This window comes from Peromyscus californicus, unplaced genomic scaffold (assembly GCF_007827085.1).
Source record: "Peromyscus californicus insignis strain IS unplaced genomic scaffold, ASM782708v3 Scaffold_4__1_contigs__length_199733344, whole genome shotgun sequence".
NCBI classification, from domain to species: Eukaryota; Metazoa; Chordata; class Mammalia; order Rodentia; family Cricetidae; genus Peromyscus; species Peromyscus californicus.
The window spans coordinates 80493683-80509109 of NW_026294562.1; the positions used below are offsets into that span (position 1 = coordinate 80493683).

Genomic DNA, 15427 nt, shown 5'->3' on the forward strand with positions numbered 1-15427 from the left:
CATAGTAAGATTGGAAAAGACAAAAAATCCCAAAGGGCAGGAGAGATGGCTCAACAGAGTCCTGAATTTGGTTCTCAGCACCCACTTGGGGCAGATCACAAAACCACCTAAGTCCAGCTCCAGAGGGATCTGGCACCCTCTTCTGGCCTCTATGGGCACTGCACTCACATGCATAAAGCCACACAAACAATATTTTAAAAAAGGAAAGGCAAGTTTATATGGTAAGATGTAACATGGCCGTTTTGGGGACCAGCAAAACAAAATGGAATCTTCCTGTTGTCTGATTCCTCCTCATAGCAAAGTGCAAGTTGGGACCAGTCAGGTACTAGCATGAATAGCAAAGGTTGGGGGGGAAAACACATGTACTGTGACTGGCCAGAGGTATTTTTAATGGTTAAAGTAAAAGTATCTGGCAGTGCCTAGAAAATAGTAATTAAAAAAACAAAATCAAAACCTTTCTATTGGCTGATATTTCGAGTTGTCCTCCAATCTCTACACCTCTACATTCACAGACAAAATAAAATCTCTATCACTGATGAGGAGGTCAAAGGCCAACCCTGGGGTTGGACCCTCCCTTCCACCTTGAGTCAGTGTCTGTTGTCCGCTGCATAGTGACACAAGCTTCCGGACATGACCTCTACCTTCCATCTCATTGCAGGAGCACTGGAATTACAGATGCACATGGGACATCTGGCTTTACTTGGGTTCTAGGGGCTGTGGAAGAATCTAACCCACTACGCCCCATCTCCACCTCTGAGTGTTTCTAAGTTCATTTAAGGCTTTCAGTTCTGTTAAACATTGAGTGTACCAGCAGTTTGGGGGTTATATGGCCATGAGGGCAGGCACAGGTTCTGTGGATGCTGGCATATGAAAAGATACAGGTCACAAGAAAATAACGGAAAAGACTAAGGAGTTCAAACACCAACAGAAGACACTGGGACACTGCTCTTTATTACAAAGGAACACCGCCTTCAGGTGATCAGTAGCCAGGAAACTGTCACAGGAATGAGCTGCAACTAAAGAGAAGGTCAGCTAAGCTTAAAGAATGAGCCCAACAGGCGATCTTTGTGAGTTCGAGGCCAGCCTGGTCTACAGAGTGAGATCCAGGCAAGGCACAGAGAAACCCTGTCTCGAAAAACAACAAAACAAAATAAATGAGCCCAATGTGAGCAAGATTGGATAGTTCTGTGTACCAAATCTTCAGTGGATGTGGGAAATGGGATCTAGAGTTACAGATCTGATCAGCAGGAATTAAGAGTATCATCTATTGGATTGTCTCAGAGCAGAAGTGGCAGTGTACTGCATGTGGGCTGGAGTGGTCAGGACACCCTGCTCCTGACAGCAAGCATAAGCGGGCAGCTGTGCGACTGGCATCATGGCAGGGCGGAGCCATCACAGCAAAACTATTTGGGCTCAAAGAGAGCATCTCCAAAATGAACTTGGGCCTGGATGATGTTCACACTTGTGTTACATCTCTTTAAACCAGTCTCAGGTGCTGGAAGATGGTGCAGTGGTGAAAAGCGCCTACTGCTCTTGCAACTCCAGCTGGCTGGAGGGCTCCAATGCCCTCTTCTGCCTCCATGGACGGACACATGGACACACATACACACACAGAGAGAAAAAAAGGAGTATCACTTAGAATTTGAAATGATACATGTTGCCTTTTACATCACATTCGAGTGTGTTGACTCAAAGCTGAGAAGCAGCAATTATAAGGAGTACAATATACACGGCACACTCCAGGCTAAGGTATCAAGGAACACAAGCTGGAAGCACCTTGCTGTACAAGTAAACAAACCTTCCTTTTGCTTCTACTACCAAAGTCCTTGGCTCCCGCACAGCACCTTAGGACAACAGACTAGCAGTTTCTTAACCATGAATTATGAAAAGCCCTATTCATGCCATGTCTTCTAAAGTCATCCTTAACCTGTCCCCAAATCCGTCCAGTGCCATCACTGGGATCCTGAAGAGCAGTGAAGGAGAGACCCCTGCCAGGATCACTACCACTTTTGTCAGTGGGGCAGAGGACAGGCACAACCACTCGGCTTAAATGATTTGTTTCTTCAATGAAGTTAGTATCAACTTAGCAGAATTCCAAGAAAAACCAATGGCTAGAAAAGAGGCCCAATTCCTCATCTCTAAGATTTAAGCACCCCACCCCCTTTCTAGAAACCCTACTTCTAACAGAATTACTGGAAACCAAGATCTTCTCCCAGCCCTCTCTGAAGTACATTTTCAGTGTTTAAAATTCTGTCTATTCAGCTGGACTTACAGGCTGGAAGGATGCTGGAAAGAGAGGAAATGAGACACTACTGTCTTTAAATAATGTACATCGTCAGCATGTGAAAAGTTGACTGAAAACTTTTATTGTAATCAAAAAGTGACATAACGGGGCTGTAATGAGTTCAGCAAATCATTCTGCTGATATTTTTGAACTGATACCAGCATTTGCCAGGCAATTAAAAAAATTCAAATGTGAAAATTTCACAGTACAGTAAACTCCACCCCAACTAATTAATGGTGGTTAAAAATAATAGGCCCTAGCAAAAGCTCTCATGTTCCATGGTCACAACTCACAATTCTGTACAAAAGTTCGTTATAAAGCTCTGATGTAAAAATGAAATAATCAAGCAGCAAATACTTTAAGTGCAGCACAGGTCTTCCATTCATTATTTACAAGGCTGGAATCTCTTTACATTATAACAGAGTTTAATACAGATGACTTAGTAATTAAGTCAATGAACACATCCGTCCTTCACACAGTGACAGATTTCGCTTTTTGGTCATCTTTCTCCTTCTCCTTGTCCTTGCTCTTCTTGGCTTTCTTCTTCTTGTGTTTGTGTTTCTGGCTCTTCTCGGCCTCCCCGTCCACACCCGCGTGCTTCTTATGCTTCTTGTGCTTTTTATGTTTCTTGTGCTTCTTCTTCTCTTTCTTCTTCTTCTTCTTCTTGCTGTCCTGGCTTCCTGCTGAGCTGGCACTGCTGCTGTGGCTTCGGGTCTGGCTACCAGAAGGGCTGTGACTTCTACTTGGACTAACACTGGGGCTGCTCTGACTCTGGCTCCTGTCTGCACCTGGCTGGCTGGCTGCGGCTACACTCAAGCTCTCCTTTGCTTTCTCTGTTGTTTTCTCTTTCAAGTCCTTGGAGACACTGGCGACAGCTTCCTCTTCCTTCACAGACACATTACTCTCACTGTCGCTCTCATTATAGTCTGGTTCAAAAGCAGCCTCGTCAGTCTCTCTAGTTAGATCAGAGGAAAGCCGAGAGGAATGACTCAGCTGGGGTTTTGGCTTGATGGTGCCCTTATCAATCTGTCCAGCAAGCAGCTCTTTCTCAACTGGAGGATCTGGTAGGTTAGGTACGTACGGCAACTTGCCACCACTGGACTCCTTCCCATTTCGAGCCTCAGCAGCATGTTTCTCCCGTTCCTTCCCAGAGGTTTTATCTACAGATTTTGTCTCCTCACATGAGCGTTTGGTATCATGGGGGGCTTTATGATCATGAGGCTTTTTGTCTCTTGGGGGGCTAGAATTACTTTTTTTGGACTCTGTCCCCTTTTTAGGCAAATCTCTCTCCTCCCTTGGCTTACTTTTCTGTCCAGATGAAGAATCTTTACTCCGAGGAGGAGAGTCCTTCCTTCTTGCTAACTCACTTCTCTCATCTCTTCGCTTGGAACTGGAATACTCTCTGCTGTCATAGTCCATTTTCTTGTCTCTACCGGGAGTAAAGTCTTTAGTTGCGGAACCACGAACAGATTCATACTTATCTGAAGTCCTGGTCTCTTTGGAAGACTGAGACAGAGTCTTAGAATTTCCCTGTTCACTCAGACGCTCCGTGGTGCTCTCCTTTTCTGGCTGGGTGCTGCTCTTCCTCTTGTCAAGGAGTTCCTTCTCTGGCCCTGAGTGGTCCCTGTCTTTGGTTCTCCCCTTCTCACTGGACGCAGAGCCTTTGGAGCTTCTGACCTCGTGCTGCAGCATCTCGTGGCTCACCTCCTTGGTGAGCTTCTGAAGTTTCTCCGACTGCTCACTCTCTTTCTCAGTGTACTTGACTGGAGCTGACGGCCTAGTAGTAACATTTTTTACAATACTAGATGGTTTCCCTACACTCTGTATAGGTTGTGTGGATTTAACATCTTCTTCTTCAGATTCGAAGTCATCTTTATCCCATTTGGACTGAGGAACCTGGATCATAATTATAACATCTTCAGCAGGAGCTGTATTATCATTGTTATATTCCTCCATAGTTTTAATGACTGTTCTCTTTGTATCTGTCTTTTCTTCAGATTTCCGCACAGGACTGCCTCCAGTTGAGCTTGTACTGAAATGAATAAATATATCTTAATTAATGAAAAACTTACTAATGATAAAACTTTGATAAGTAAATTTTTAAAAAGCTAGCTTAAAATAGGATGTCTTTTTAACCTTAAAAAATTAAATTATGCTCTAAGAATCATACACATGATCAAACTATAAAAACCAATGTGGTTCACCTCTCCCCACACCTTCACAATGCTGTAAGTAGGCTAGTCTGTAGAATTCCTATGATCCTGACTCTCAAGAACATAAGCCTATGTAAGATCAAAGGACATTCCCCCAAAAAGACACCTGTCCCCTTGCCTCCATACCTGGTGTAATCCACAAGCGTGGAGCTGGAGCCTTCAGTCCCAGCTACTTTCCGCTTGGCCTTTCCCTTGACTTTTTCCTGTTTAATTTTGCTAGACATTGACTCCATTTTTTCAGAGGGTTCTTTTGAAGTAGATGGATTTTCTGCATTTCCAATTTTTTTCCCAGTTTCTCTGTTGAGTTTGATTTTTTTGGCTGGGGCAGTTGATGATACAATCTTGTCCTTTTCTGGGGTCCTTTCTAGCTTTTCACCATCACCTTCCATTTTGCGCTTTGGTGATGGTTTCACTATTTCAGCTCCTTCTACTTTAGAGATTTTCATGGACGAAGATTCAAAATCTTTATCTACGTTCTTTTCTTCAGTTTTTCTCTTCCTTTTTTCTCCCTTGCTATCAAGTAGTTTACTCTTCTCCGGCTTCTTGGCCTTTTCATCCTTGCTGGCTGGCTTTTCTGACTTGCTGTCTTTGGAACAGTCCTTCTTCCCCTTCTCCTCCTTGGCTGCCTTTGTCTCCTGGTGTTCTTTTGCAGATTTAGAGTGGGCTTTTCTGGGAGTCCCAGCCACCTTGTCATCCTTCTGAGACAATGAGGAAGGTTTTACAGAGTCGGTCTTGGCAGCCTCCTCTTTGGCTTTTTTAAGTGGAGGTTCAGACCGAGGAGATTTTTCACGCTCCCCATCTACCTTTTCCTGGGGTCCTTTAGAAGGTTTTAAAACATTTTCTTTCTTGGCTGTAGCAGACCCATCACTTTTCCGTTTGGTCTTGTCACTTTTTACTTTGGGCTTATCTTTTTCTCTCTTGTCTTTCTCGGATACTGATTTGAAAGTGATAGATTCTGCATCCATCGGTTCATCCCTAACAGGTGTAGCATCGTCTCTACTTGGGAGGACAAATAGTGTATCTGTCTTAGTGTCATCAACACCTGATGACTCCCTGGATTTCCTGGATGTCTCTAACAGCTCAGAGCTCAGAAAGCTCTCACTCTCCTCCCCCTTTCTTCGTTTTCTGTGTTTCTTATGCTTGTTTCCTTTGTTGTCTCCCGGAATGTTCTCACTCTCCTTCTCTTTTGATTTTGTGTTATCTTTCTGATTGTGACTATCTCTTGTTGAAAGCTTTTCTGGATAGTTGCCACCTAGATTTCTATTTCTATGACTTTGTCCAGCAGCATAGTCTTCTCTGCGCCCTCTTGTGAAGGGGGAGTTTCTGATATTAAGAGGTAAGAGTCTCTCCGGAGAGAAGTCGTCTCTGGGAGCTGAGGGTCTAGGCTGCGCCCCCACAGCATACCCTTTGTAGTACTTCTCGTACCACTCCCGGTACTTCCTCTCCCACTCCCGGTAGCGTTCCTTCTCAAACGGGTCTCTAAAGTCGACACTCCGCCCGTAATAGGCTTTGATGTCATAAGGGGGTGGAACTTCTCTGTATCTATTAAAATACTCACGCTCTGTTTCTCCTTGAGGTACATTACGTTTAGTGGGAGACTGTCCCCTAAATGCTTGAGGAGACCTTGACCGTGAATGATAACGTCTATATGGAGGTGACCTTGACCTAGATCGGTGATATCCATGAGATCTAGACCGTGAACGGTAATTACGGCTCTTGCCTCTGCCTCTCCTGGGGTATGGGGGTGATCGTGAATAGGAGCGAGAGTGTGAGCGGCTGAAGGATCGAGAATAAGAGCGTGACCGTGTTGAGCCAGATCTTGACTTTGAGTAAGTGTATGAACTTCTTGAATACGATGAACCACTATAGGGAGATTTAGACCTAAAAACAAAAACACAGTTGATGGTTGAGAAATATATACAAAGTAAAAACAGACAGATTCTAGCATTCTTTTCTCGCGGTTTTATCTTTCTTTGCATCAAGTTTCATCTTAGATGATTAAAGAGGTACAATGACCTCTATTGGAATGGAATAAACTACATCAATCACTCGTTACAAAACAAAAGGCAAGTCTTGACAATCAGAGTGGAGTGCATTAATGTACCGCGTGTTTTATGAGCTTCTTAACATTAAACAAATGCCAATTAAATTTAAATTTCCTGTCTGATTATTTAATCTAGGAGTCTATTTTTATCTTACACTAGCCAATAGTCTAGCTTTAAAAGGAACCACATTTTAAATGTAAATCTAAAAAACAAACTTCCAGGGAACTTCTATAATTCAGTTTTTTTCTATCAATACAACGACGTGTACTCTACCACTGCTTTTTAATCACACAGGTTAATGTTCCAGCAAGAAGCTGTAGCCTTATGGCAAAGGTCCTCAGAATGCTCTCTGGCTAGTTCCCTATGTCTTTCCTTCTGTAAACATTTCCCCTTTATTTCATATTATAAATAAACTTCAAGGGACAAGGACAATTTAGTCCCCATAAATGCTAGTTCTACACAATAGAATTTACACTGAGACATTATTTTAATAGACATATTGGGGAATAAGTTACATCTCCTCCATTCTGTAAAACTGGACCGAATCAGAAAAATCTCCTAAGTGCAGTGTTATTCATATCCACAGGTAATCCCTGGATATTCAAAGTCCCATTTGTAATTCTGTGGTGAAGGCTTGCAAAACACTAACCTGGAAAATGAGCGCCTACGCTCCTTTTGAATCTTTTTGTATTCCATCAATTCCTTAGCAAAATCATTTGTAAACTCATCTAGCTTGGACTTTTTCTTTTCCCTAGTAAAATAAAGTTAAAGAGTGAAAGTTAACAAAAACCATTTAAGAAAACTAACAAGACAAATGTAATTAGATCATGAATGAAATGAATGAAATTGCCATTAGTTTTCTACTTTAAAACTATAAATAACTAGGTATCCCTGAGGAAGTTGCTTGTATGGCTTTGGTTTAAATTTTAGGTGAATTGTCTTAACTAACTGGAAACACAGGAAAATGTTTCCCAAATACCTATTTAATGTTGTATCAGAAAATGCAAAGTGTATGGTAACTTCAAATGAGAAGACTCACTCTTCCTTCAGCCGCCGCTGCTCTCTATAGAACTCTTCCCTGGACAAAGGCGGTGCTTGCGTTGTAGGGATGGTGTTTGAATGAGCAGTCTGCACTCCTGATGATACCCAAGGTGTTGAGATATTGGCAGGAGCTGGTGGAAACCCTGGAGGAGGGACACTATATCCTGCAGGTGGGGGCTGGCCAGGAGGAAACTGAGGAGAGAACTGTGGGGGAGGTACACCTGGAGGAAGAGGAAGCGTATGGGGAGGCGGCGGATACAAAGGAGGTGGAGGAACAGGCACAAAGACTGGAGTTGCTGGGAGTGACGGGCCTTGAGTCCTCTGGGATCTTTCGCTGTGGTGTCGCCCGCGGTTTATACTTCTGGAGAAATAAATTCCAAGGTATTATACCTTTAAATTAAATTCATCTGAGACAAATGAGGTTGTCTTTTTCTGTTCTTAATTATTTTCTAGAGTACAAAAAAATAGAATCAACTACTCTAGCACAAATGCAATTAAGATGTATTTGTATACATAAACTCTACAGGCCAGGTATGGTGATATGGGTCTACAGTCCCAACTACTAAGGAGGCTGGACAATCACTTGAATCTGAGACCAGCTTGGGTAACATAGCAAGAACTTGCCCAGAACAAAAAGCTTTCAAGTGTATTTCAAAATCCTGAGTTCTCTGTGATAGTGCCCAGTGTTTTTAGCCACTAAACTACCTCTCCACCCCAAGATTCTAATTTTTAAGGCCACTTAGCAGCTGACAGGAAACATATTTTGAAGGAAGTGACAGGTTAACATGGCTGTGACCTAGTTCTCCCCCAAATGCCTTTCTAGACCTAAAGTTTACATTAAAAGCCACCGTAACTTCCTTTTGGAGGAAGTGGGTGAATACCAAACAAAATAGAATCATACTAATTCCAATATTTGTAATCAAAACTGAAAATGTCAACATTTTTCCTTATAAACAGAGGTAACAATGCTAAAGTTTCTGAATTGTCTCAAAGAATCTGAGTGTGCTTTTGTTAAACTACTGGCTTTTGACACAATGAGTAATTGGTATGTAACAGCAGCAGGAGGAGTTTAGACTTAAGTGTGCTCAGAACCATGAATTAATACATATCACCTTCTTTTAATGCAACCTAGGCAAAACAGCAGCTAACTATCCTAAGATTAGCAATTCTGAACGGAGCACTAGACGATCAGTAACAGTCTGAACAGATCTGGAAGTCTTTGAACCCTGATTTAAATAACAACCACCATAGTAAAACCTATAGCTTCTTAACACTGTAGGGGGAAGAACCCTCAACGAATCTCCTGGCCTTTTCCTTTGGAAAAGAGAAGGTGAGGAAAGCCTGGGACAGAAAGAAGCACAACTCTTTTTCCCATCTGGGAGCTGAACTGGGGAACTTTCATAAGCGGTATTCTCCATGTACTGATAACAGACCAAGTAATCACTGAAGAAACACAAAGGACAGAGCCTGAAGGCCACAGAGATAGCTCAGTGAGGGGGTAAGAGTGTTTGCACAAGTGCAAGGAGCTGAGCCCGAACACCTACCCCCCACCTAAAAAGCCATGTGTGGTCATGCACGCCTACGTTTAAGCCCAGTGTTGGCAGAGGCAGACAGGAGGACTGCTGGGGCTAGCTTCCTACCAGTCTAGCTCCAATCTCAGTGAGCTACCTTTTCTCAAAAGATGAAGGCAGGGAATAATAGAGCAGGGTACCTGACATGCTCCATGGGCCTCTGTAAGCATGTATGCTCACATACATACCAGAGACGGAGACTTAAGTCATCATGCTAATTCATCTTCTCTATATTATGCTGTCCTATATTTCCTCCTTCCTCCCCAGACAGGTCTTGTACTCTCATCCAGGCTGGCTTCCAACTCACAATCTGCCTGCCTCAGCCTCCCAAATGCTAGGATTATAGGCGTGCACAACACTTAGCAAAACAGTTTTTGTAAACGTACCTTCAAACGAGATTTTATTCTGCATCTGCTGGGGACTGAGCCTAGGGCCTTACACATGTCAGGCAAGCAATCAGCACGGAACTCTATCTAACCCCTAGTACCCAGATTACTTAAGGACAACTGCTGAAGACTTACTAAGAGTAAGAAGGAGAACAAATGATGTCTCCTTCTCCTCAGCACCTCCGTGTTTTACTTCTTTACCCAGTGTGCCATGGGGTTATTTTCCAAGACGGTTAGCACGCTTACCTGTAACAACTTCTTTCCCCTCTTCTAATTTGCTGTGGTGGAGAAACCAGGTACCCAAGCTTGTTGGAACTGTGCAAGGTGTAGAAACAGAATAACAGAATTGAATATTTCTCTTTAGGTATAATATACAACCTATCAGCACACATACTTGAAATTATCTATTTTAACTGTTTTGAAAACGTTTCCCTAATGTGAACTCTTAAAAGTTGATCCAGCCGGGCGGTGGTGGCGCACGCCTTTAATCCCAGCACTCGGGAGGCAGAGCCAGGCGGATCTCTGTGAGTTCGAGGCCAGCCTGGGCTACCAAGTGAGTTCCAGGAAAGGCGCAAAGCTACACAGAGAAACCCTGTCTCGAAAAACCAAAAAAAAAAAAAAAGTTGATCCAGAAGAGATCTAAACAAATAATATTCTGTATTTTCATCAGCACTCTACAAACTTACTGTTTAGAAAGGGCCCTTTAATTTGCAAGGCTCTATGTAGGTATTTTACATGCTTGAGTAGAATACTTCGAGTGCTACAAATGAAAAAATGGAGGCTGAGGAGAAACCTACATCTCACAGTTCTGTACCCAGTAAACGGATGCCAATTCAGGTGTGTCTGTCTCTAGACTTTATGTTCTAGAGACACACTGATATATTCTGCTAATCTCTCATCAGTCTATTTTCTCTATGAGAAATATGAGTTAGCCAGGTGGTGGTGGTGCACCCCTTTAATCTCAGCACTCGGGAGGCAGAGGCAGGTGAATTTCTGTGAGTTCAAGGCCAGCCTGGTCTACAAAGTGAGTTCCAGGACAGGCTTCAAAGCTACACAGAGAAACCCTGTCTTGAAAAACAAAAACAAAAACAAACAAACAATATATATATATATATGGCTTATCCATCAAACGAAAAGATCAAAGATTTTAGGATATAAGTCCCATAGAAATATCTGCATAAATTAGAATATTAAATAAACTTATTAAAAAACCATTTAATTTTATGTGTATGAGTATTTTTCCTACATGCATATCTGCATACCAGGTGCATGCCTGGTGGCTTTAGAAGTTTGAGAAGAGGGCATTAGATCCCCTGTAGCTGAGTTACAGATGGCTGTGGGTGCTGGGAATTGAATCCAGGTCCACTGGAAGATCAAGTACTCTTAATCACTGAGCCATCTCTCCAGCTCAAATCTACTAATTTTTAATCCCATAAAGCACCCTACAGACATCGATATTCTTTGTGTGTCAGGGCAGAAAATCACATCTTGTAGATTTCAATAACTATTAACAAGTCAGGAAAAAAATAGGGAACTCTGTGTGGTAGACATTAGTCTTACGATGTTTACTTACTACATTCAATTTTGATCATACAAATAAACAGGAGAGAGTTGAACCTTTTAGAAAAATAAAAATCTAGAAAATTTGAATATGGGATCAACTTACTAATGTGAGATCCTGACAAGATCCCTATGTTCTAAGGAAGAAAAGGATTTATCAGTGTGTATTTTACTATTTTGGAAAAGAATTACAAAGTAAACTTTGAAATGGGTTTTAACTTTATGACAATTTAAAAAAATCTGTAGACAAACCAGGTAGCCTGAAAATACTGAAAGAATGAAGAAAAGGGTGTTATGGGGCTGGAGAGATGGCTCAGAGGTTAAGAGCACTGGCTGTTCTTCCAGAGGTCCTGAGTTCAATTCCCAGCAACCACATGGTGGCTCACAACCATATGTAATGAGATCTGGTGCCCTCTTCTGGCATGCAGGCACACATGCAGACAGAACACTGTATATATAATAAATAAATCTTAAAAAAAAAAAAAGGGGTGTTATGAATGCATTAAATGTTGCTAAAAGTCTATTTTACTGTTTTTTTTAAACCACAAAACATGTAACCTTATGAAGTTAAAATTTACTAAACTTAGCACCAGGCGGTGGTGGCGCACGCCTTTAATCCCAGCACTCGGGAGGCAGAGCCAGGCGGATCTCTGAGTTCGAGGCCAGCCTGGGCTACCAAGTGAGTTCCAGGACAGGCGCAAAGCTACACAGAGAAACCCTGTCTCGAAAAACCAAAAAAAAAAAAAAAAAATTTACTAAACTTATACAGACTGTACACAGCACAATCCAGCCAAGAGAAGTCAAAGACTCAATAATAGATCAAAACTGGATAATTACTGTGCACACGGCACCTCTGAGATTCCACTGTAGGCATTTACTTAAAGCGCTGGGCGGTGCTAATGATCTCCATGTGCAGTTTGCCCTTACTAAATTGTGTATCATACATTTTTCACTACATATAGTTCATATAAGGAGTCAATGTGTTACTAGGGGAAGGTCAGTCAAGAGACTATGATTTGGGGCTGGAGAGATGGCTCGGAGGTTAAGAGCCCTCCCTGGCTGCTCTTCCAGAGGTCCTGAATTCAATTCCCAGCAACCACATGGTGGCTCACAGCCATCTATAATGTGAGCTGGTGCCCTCTTCTGGCGTGCAGACAGAACACTGTATACATAATAAAGAAATAAATCTTAAAAAAGAGACTATGAGTAAAGTTTGGGGAGTCAAATGTGATGGGCTGTGGGCAAAGTTCCAGAGCAGAATACTTCCCTAGCATGCTGAAGCCCTGGGTTCAATTCCCAGTAACACACACACACACACACACACACACACTCAATCGTATGAATGTCAATGTCTCAAGCTTCCAGGTTTTTTAAGTGTCAAATACATTTATTCATTCAGATAATATTGGACATATAATCTCCTGTCTAATTTGTAGTCTCTACTTTTTAGTTCAAAGGCAAGTATCTGAAGGTTATTTTGATATGTACTTACTGTTCCCAACCTGGTCGACCACCACCTGGACGAGCAGCATTTATTCTTACTGGACCTTATAAACAAAAAAGAATGAATGTTGAGATTCACTATTAATTATTTCCTAAAGGGATAAGGGTCCAAATCAAAATAATGTTACTTACCAGTTGTGGGGATCAACTGTCCATGTAATAATGACTGTCCCAACAAAGATGGAGTTCCAAGGACAGGCACTTGGTAACCCTTTAGGAATAATCAAAGAACAGGAATAGTATTTAAGTTTTACAAGTCAAAGCAAAAATCAAAAATTGAAAAAAAACAAAAAACAAAAAAAAATTTCTAAAGCCAGCAAAATCTACCTTTTCCTCCATAAGAGCAGTAATTGCAATTGAGGAGGCTCCCTTAGAATGTTCTGATGCGAGGGCAGCAGCTGGTAATAATTTATTATCCGAATCCCTAGAAAACAACAGAACATAACCAAGCGTCACCAGGGTGGATGATAATGAGTAAAATGACAACAATCACTACTAATACTGCTCATCTACATCCTGCATTAAAATGAGTTAATGACAATTTCTGAAAAAGTTAAAGGACAGGCTGTAAAGCGCTCTTTATACATAATGTAAAAGTCTGGGCCAGTGAGATGCTTTAGCAGTATAGGCCTAACTGGAATTAGATCCTCAGAGCCTATAAGCTGGCACTAGAGAACCAAGTCCTTAACAGCTGTTTTCCATCTCTACACATGGCTGGGGCAGCCACATGCCTGCATGCCCACAGATACATATACACTTAAAAAAAAAAAGAAAAAAAGGAATTGCCTAAAGAAATGATACATATGATAGAAAATCAGTGCAAAAATTTAAGACTTCAAAATAAGAAAGTCAAAGAGGGCACTTTATGAGGACAATATTCTATGAGAATTCTCCGTATTACCTTTTTTTTTTGTTTTTTTTGTTTTTTGTTTTTTGAGACAGGGTTCTCTGTGTAGTTTTGGTGCCTGTTCTGGATCTTGCTGTGTAGACCAGGCTGGCCTTGAACTCACAGAGATCCGCCTGGCTCCGCCTCCCAGTGCTGGGATTAAAGGCGTGCACCACCACTGCCCAGCTTATTTCCTTTATTGACTAAATAAAGGCTAAACCAGAACAGTGGGATACCCTATATATGTAAAGATTTCACTCTTAAGATTTTCCTTCAGTATGTTATGAAACAGGACCTGACATCCACGTTGCATGTGTTGGTAAACCACAAAGTCCTAGGTTGCTTTCAGAAGGTTACATGTCGTCACAACTTATTCTTTTTTTATTTTTCTTGTTTTTGGTCTTTCAAAACAGGGTTTTTTGTGGAGCCCTGGCTGTCCTGGAACTCACTTTGTAGACCAAGCTGGCCTCACACTCAGAAATCTACCTGCTGCTGCCTCCTGAGTGCTGGGACTGAAAGTGTGCATCATCACTTACCAGGTTGCAATTTAGTTATTTCACTAAGCTCAGGGGTCCAATAAAGAAGTTGTTACTTTAGGGGATGGAAAGATGGCTCAGTGGTTAAGAGCACTAGCTGTTCTAGAGACCCAGCACCCATACAACATACTCAAAATTATCTATAACTACATTCGAGGAGATCAAACACCCTCTTTTGCCACTGCAGAAACAGACATACACACAGGCAAAACACTCATACATATAAAATGAAAATTAAAAATTAGGAAAAAAAAAACCCCAAAACCAAAAAACAACCCTTAATCCTAGCAACCAGGAGGCACCCAGAGGCAAATCTCTGTGAATTTAGAGGGCAGCCGTGGGTCTACATAGTAAAACCCTATCTTAAAAATGGTTAACTATAGCAAGGAAAAACTGCACCACTGCCCTTATCTGTCCTCAATAATAAGATAAGAGACTTACCGAAAAGGGCCATCTGACTTTTCCGAATGGACTGATATAGACACTGTTGCAGTTATATCAGGTACTGGAGCTGGGGCAGAGGATGGATTTCCAGGCACAGAAGGAGCCAAGGAAGACGGATTTGAAGTTAATGAAGATATAGAGGGAGTTGAGTGAGCTGAGGAAGAAGTCACTGGAATCATCAGAGGATCCTGCTGTCTTGATATTGGAGATCTCATCAGAGGCTGCAGGTTCCGCTGAATGAGTGGTCTTGGGGGTGGTATTGGGGGTGGTGGTGGAGGTAACTGTTTTCGTAGTCTTTTTGTATAGCCAGTTTCATTTTTGAAGTTATTAACAGCCTGTCGTAAAAACTTGTTGGCAATTAAAGCATCAGGAGAAACATCGTTCTGATGACATGTTGGACATGTATGTTCATCTGATTCCAGGAGTGCTGTCCTAATACCTATGTATGATAAGATGTTAAGCATGAGGTGGTGTGGTAGGAACTTGGTGTTCACATAATGAATTAAAGACAGCCTATACCTCGCAGGGCTAAATCATGAGACTCTTGTCTAAAATACAAAAAAACCCAAAAGAACAAAAAGAAGGAAAGCAACTTAGTGGAAGCCAGGAGAGGGGGTCTGATCCTCTGGAACTTGAGTTACAGATGACTGTGAGCTGCCACATGGGTGCTGGGAATGGAACCCAGGGTCCACTGGACAGCAGGCAGTGCTCTCAACAGCCATCTCTCCAGTCCCAAATACATTTTATTGAGACAAGATCTTACTGTGTAATCCAGGCTGGCCTTGAACTCACAGTTATCCACCTGCCTCTACCTCCCAAGTGTTTGAGTTAAAAGCATGTGCCACCATGCCTGGACCTCAAACAAATGTTTAAACAGACAGAAAATGCATTATCAAATACTCATCCTTATTTGGCTAGCAATGAAAATATTGTACAAAAAAATAGAGCTAAGTCTAGA

At 41.9% G+C, this 15427-nt stretch overlaps 1 protein-coding gene across 5 annotated transcripts in view; it reads right to left on the minus strand.

The window, feature by feature from the left end:
• Positions 1-2345: 2345 nt before the first annotated feature.
• Rbbp6 (RB binding protein 6, ubiquitin ligase) overlaps positions 2346-15427 on the minus strand; it is a 32374-nt gene continuing 19292 nt past the window's right edge. For 3 of the 5 annotated variants that reach the window (XM_052760638.1, XM_052760636.1, XM_052760640.1), the window contains 9 exons: positions 14467-14908; positions 12931-13027; positions 12736-12814; positions 12593-12647; positions 9787-9855; positions 7582-7944; positions 7192-7293; positions 4624-6378; positions 2346-4316 (listed from right to left, as the gene is read on the minus strand). In XM_052760638.1, coding sequence (XP_052616598.1) covers positions 2756-4316; positions 4624-6378; positions 7192-7293; positions 7582-7944; positions 9787-9855; positions 12593-12647; positions 12736-12814; positions 12931-13027; positions 14467-14908 — 4523 coding nt within the window. In that variant the 3' untranslated portion in view covers positions 2346-2755. The remainder of the gene's footprint in view (positions 4317-4623; positions 6379-7191; positions 7294-7581; positions 7945-9786; positions 9856-12592; positions 12648-12735; positions 12815-12930; positions 13028-14466; positions 14909-15427) is intronic. The other 2 variants (XM_052760639.1, XM_052760637.1) reach the window with 1 other exon arrangement.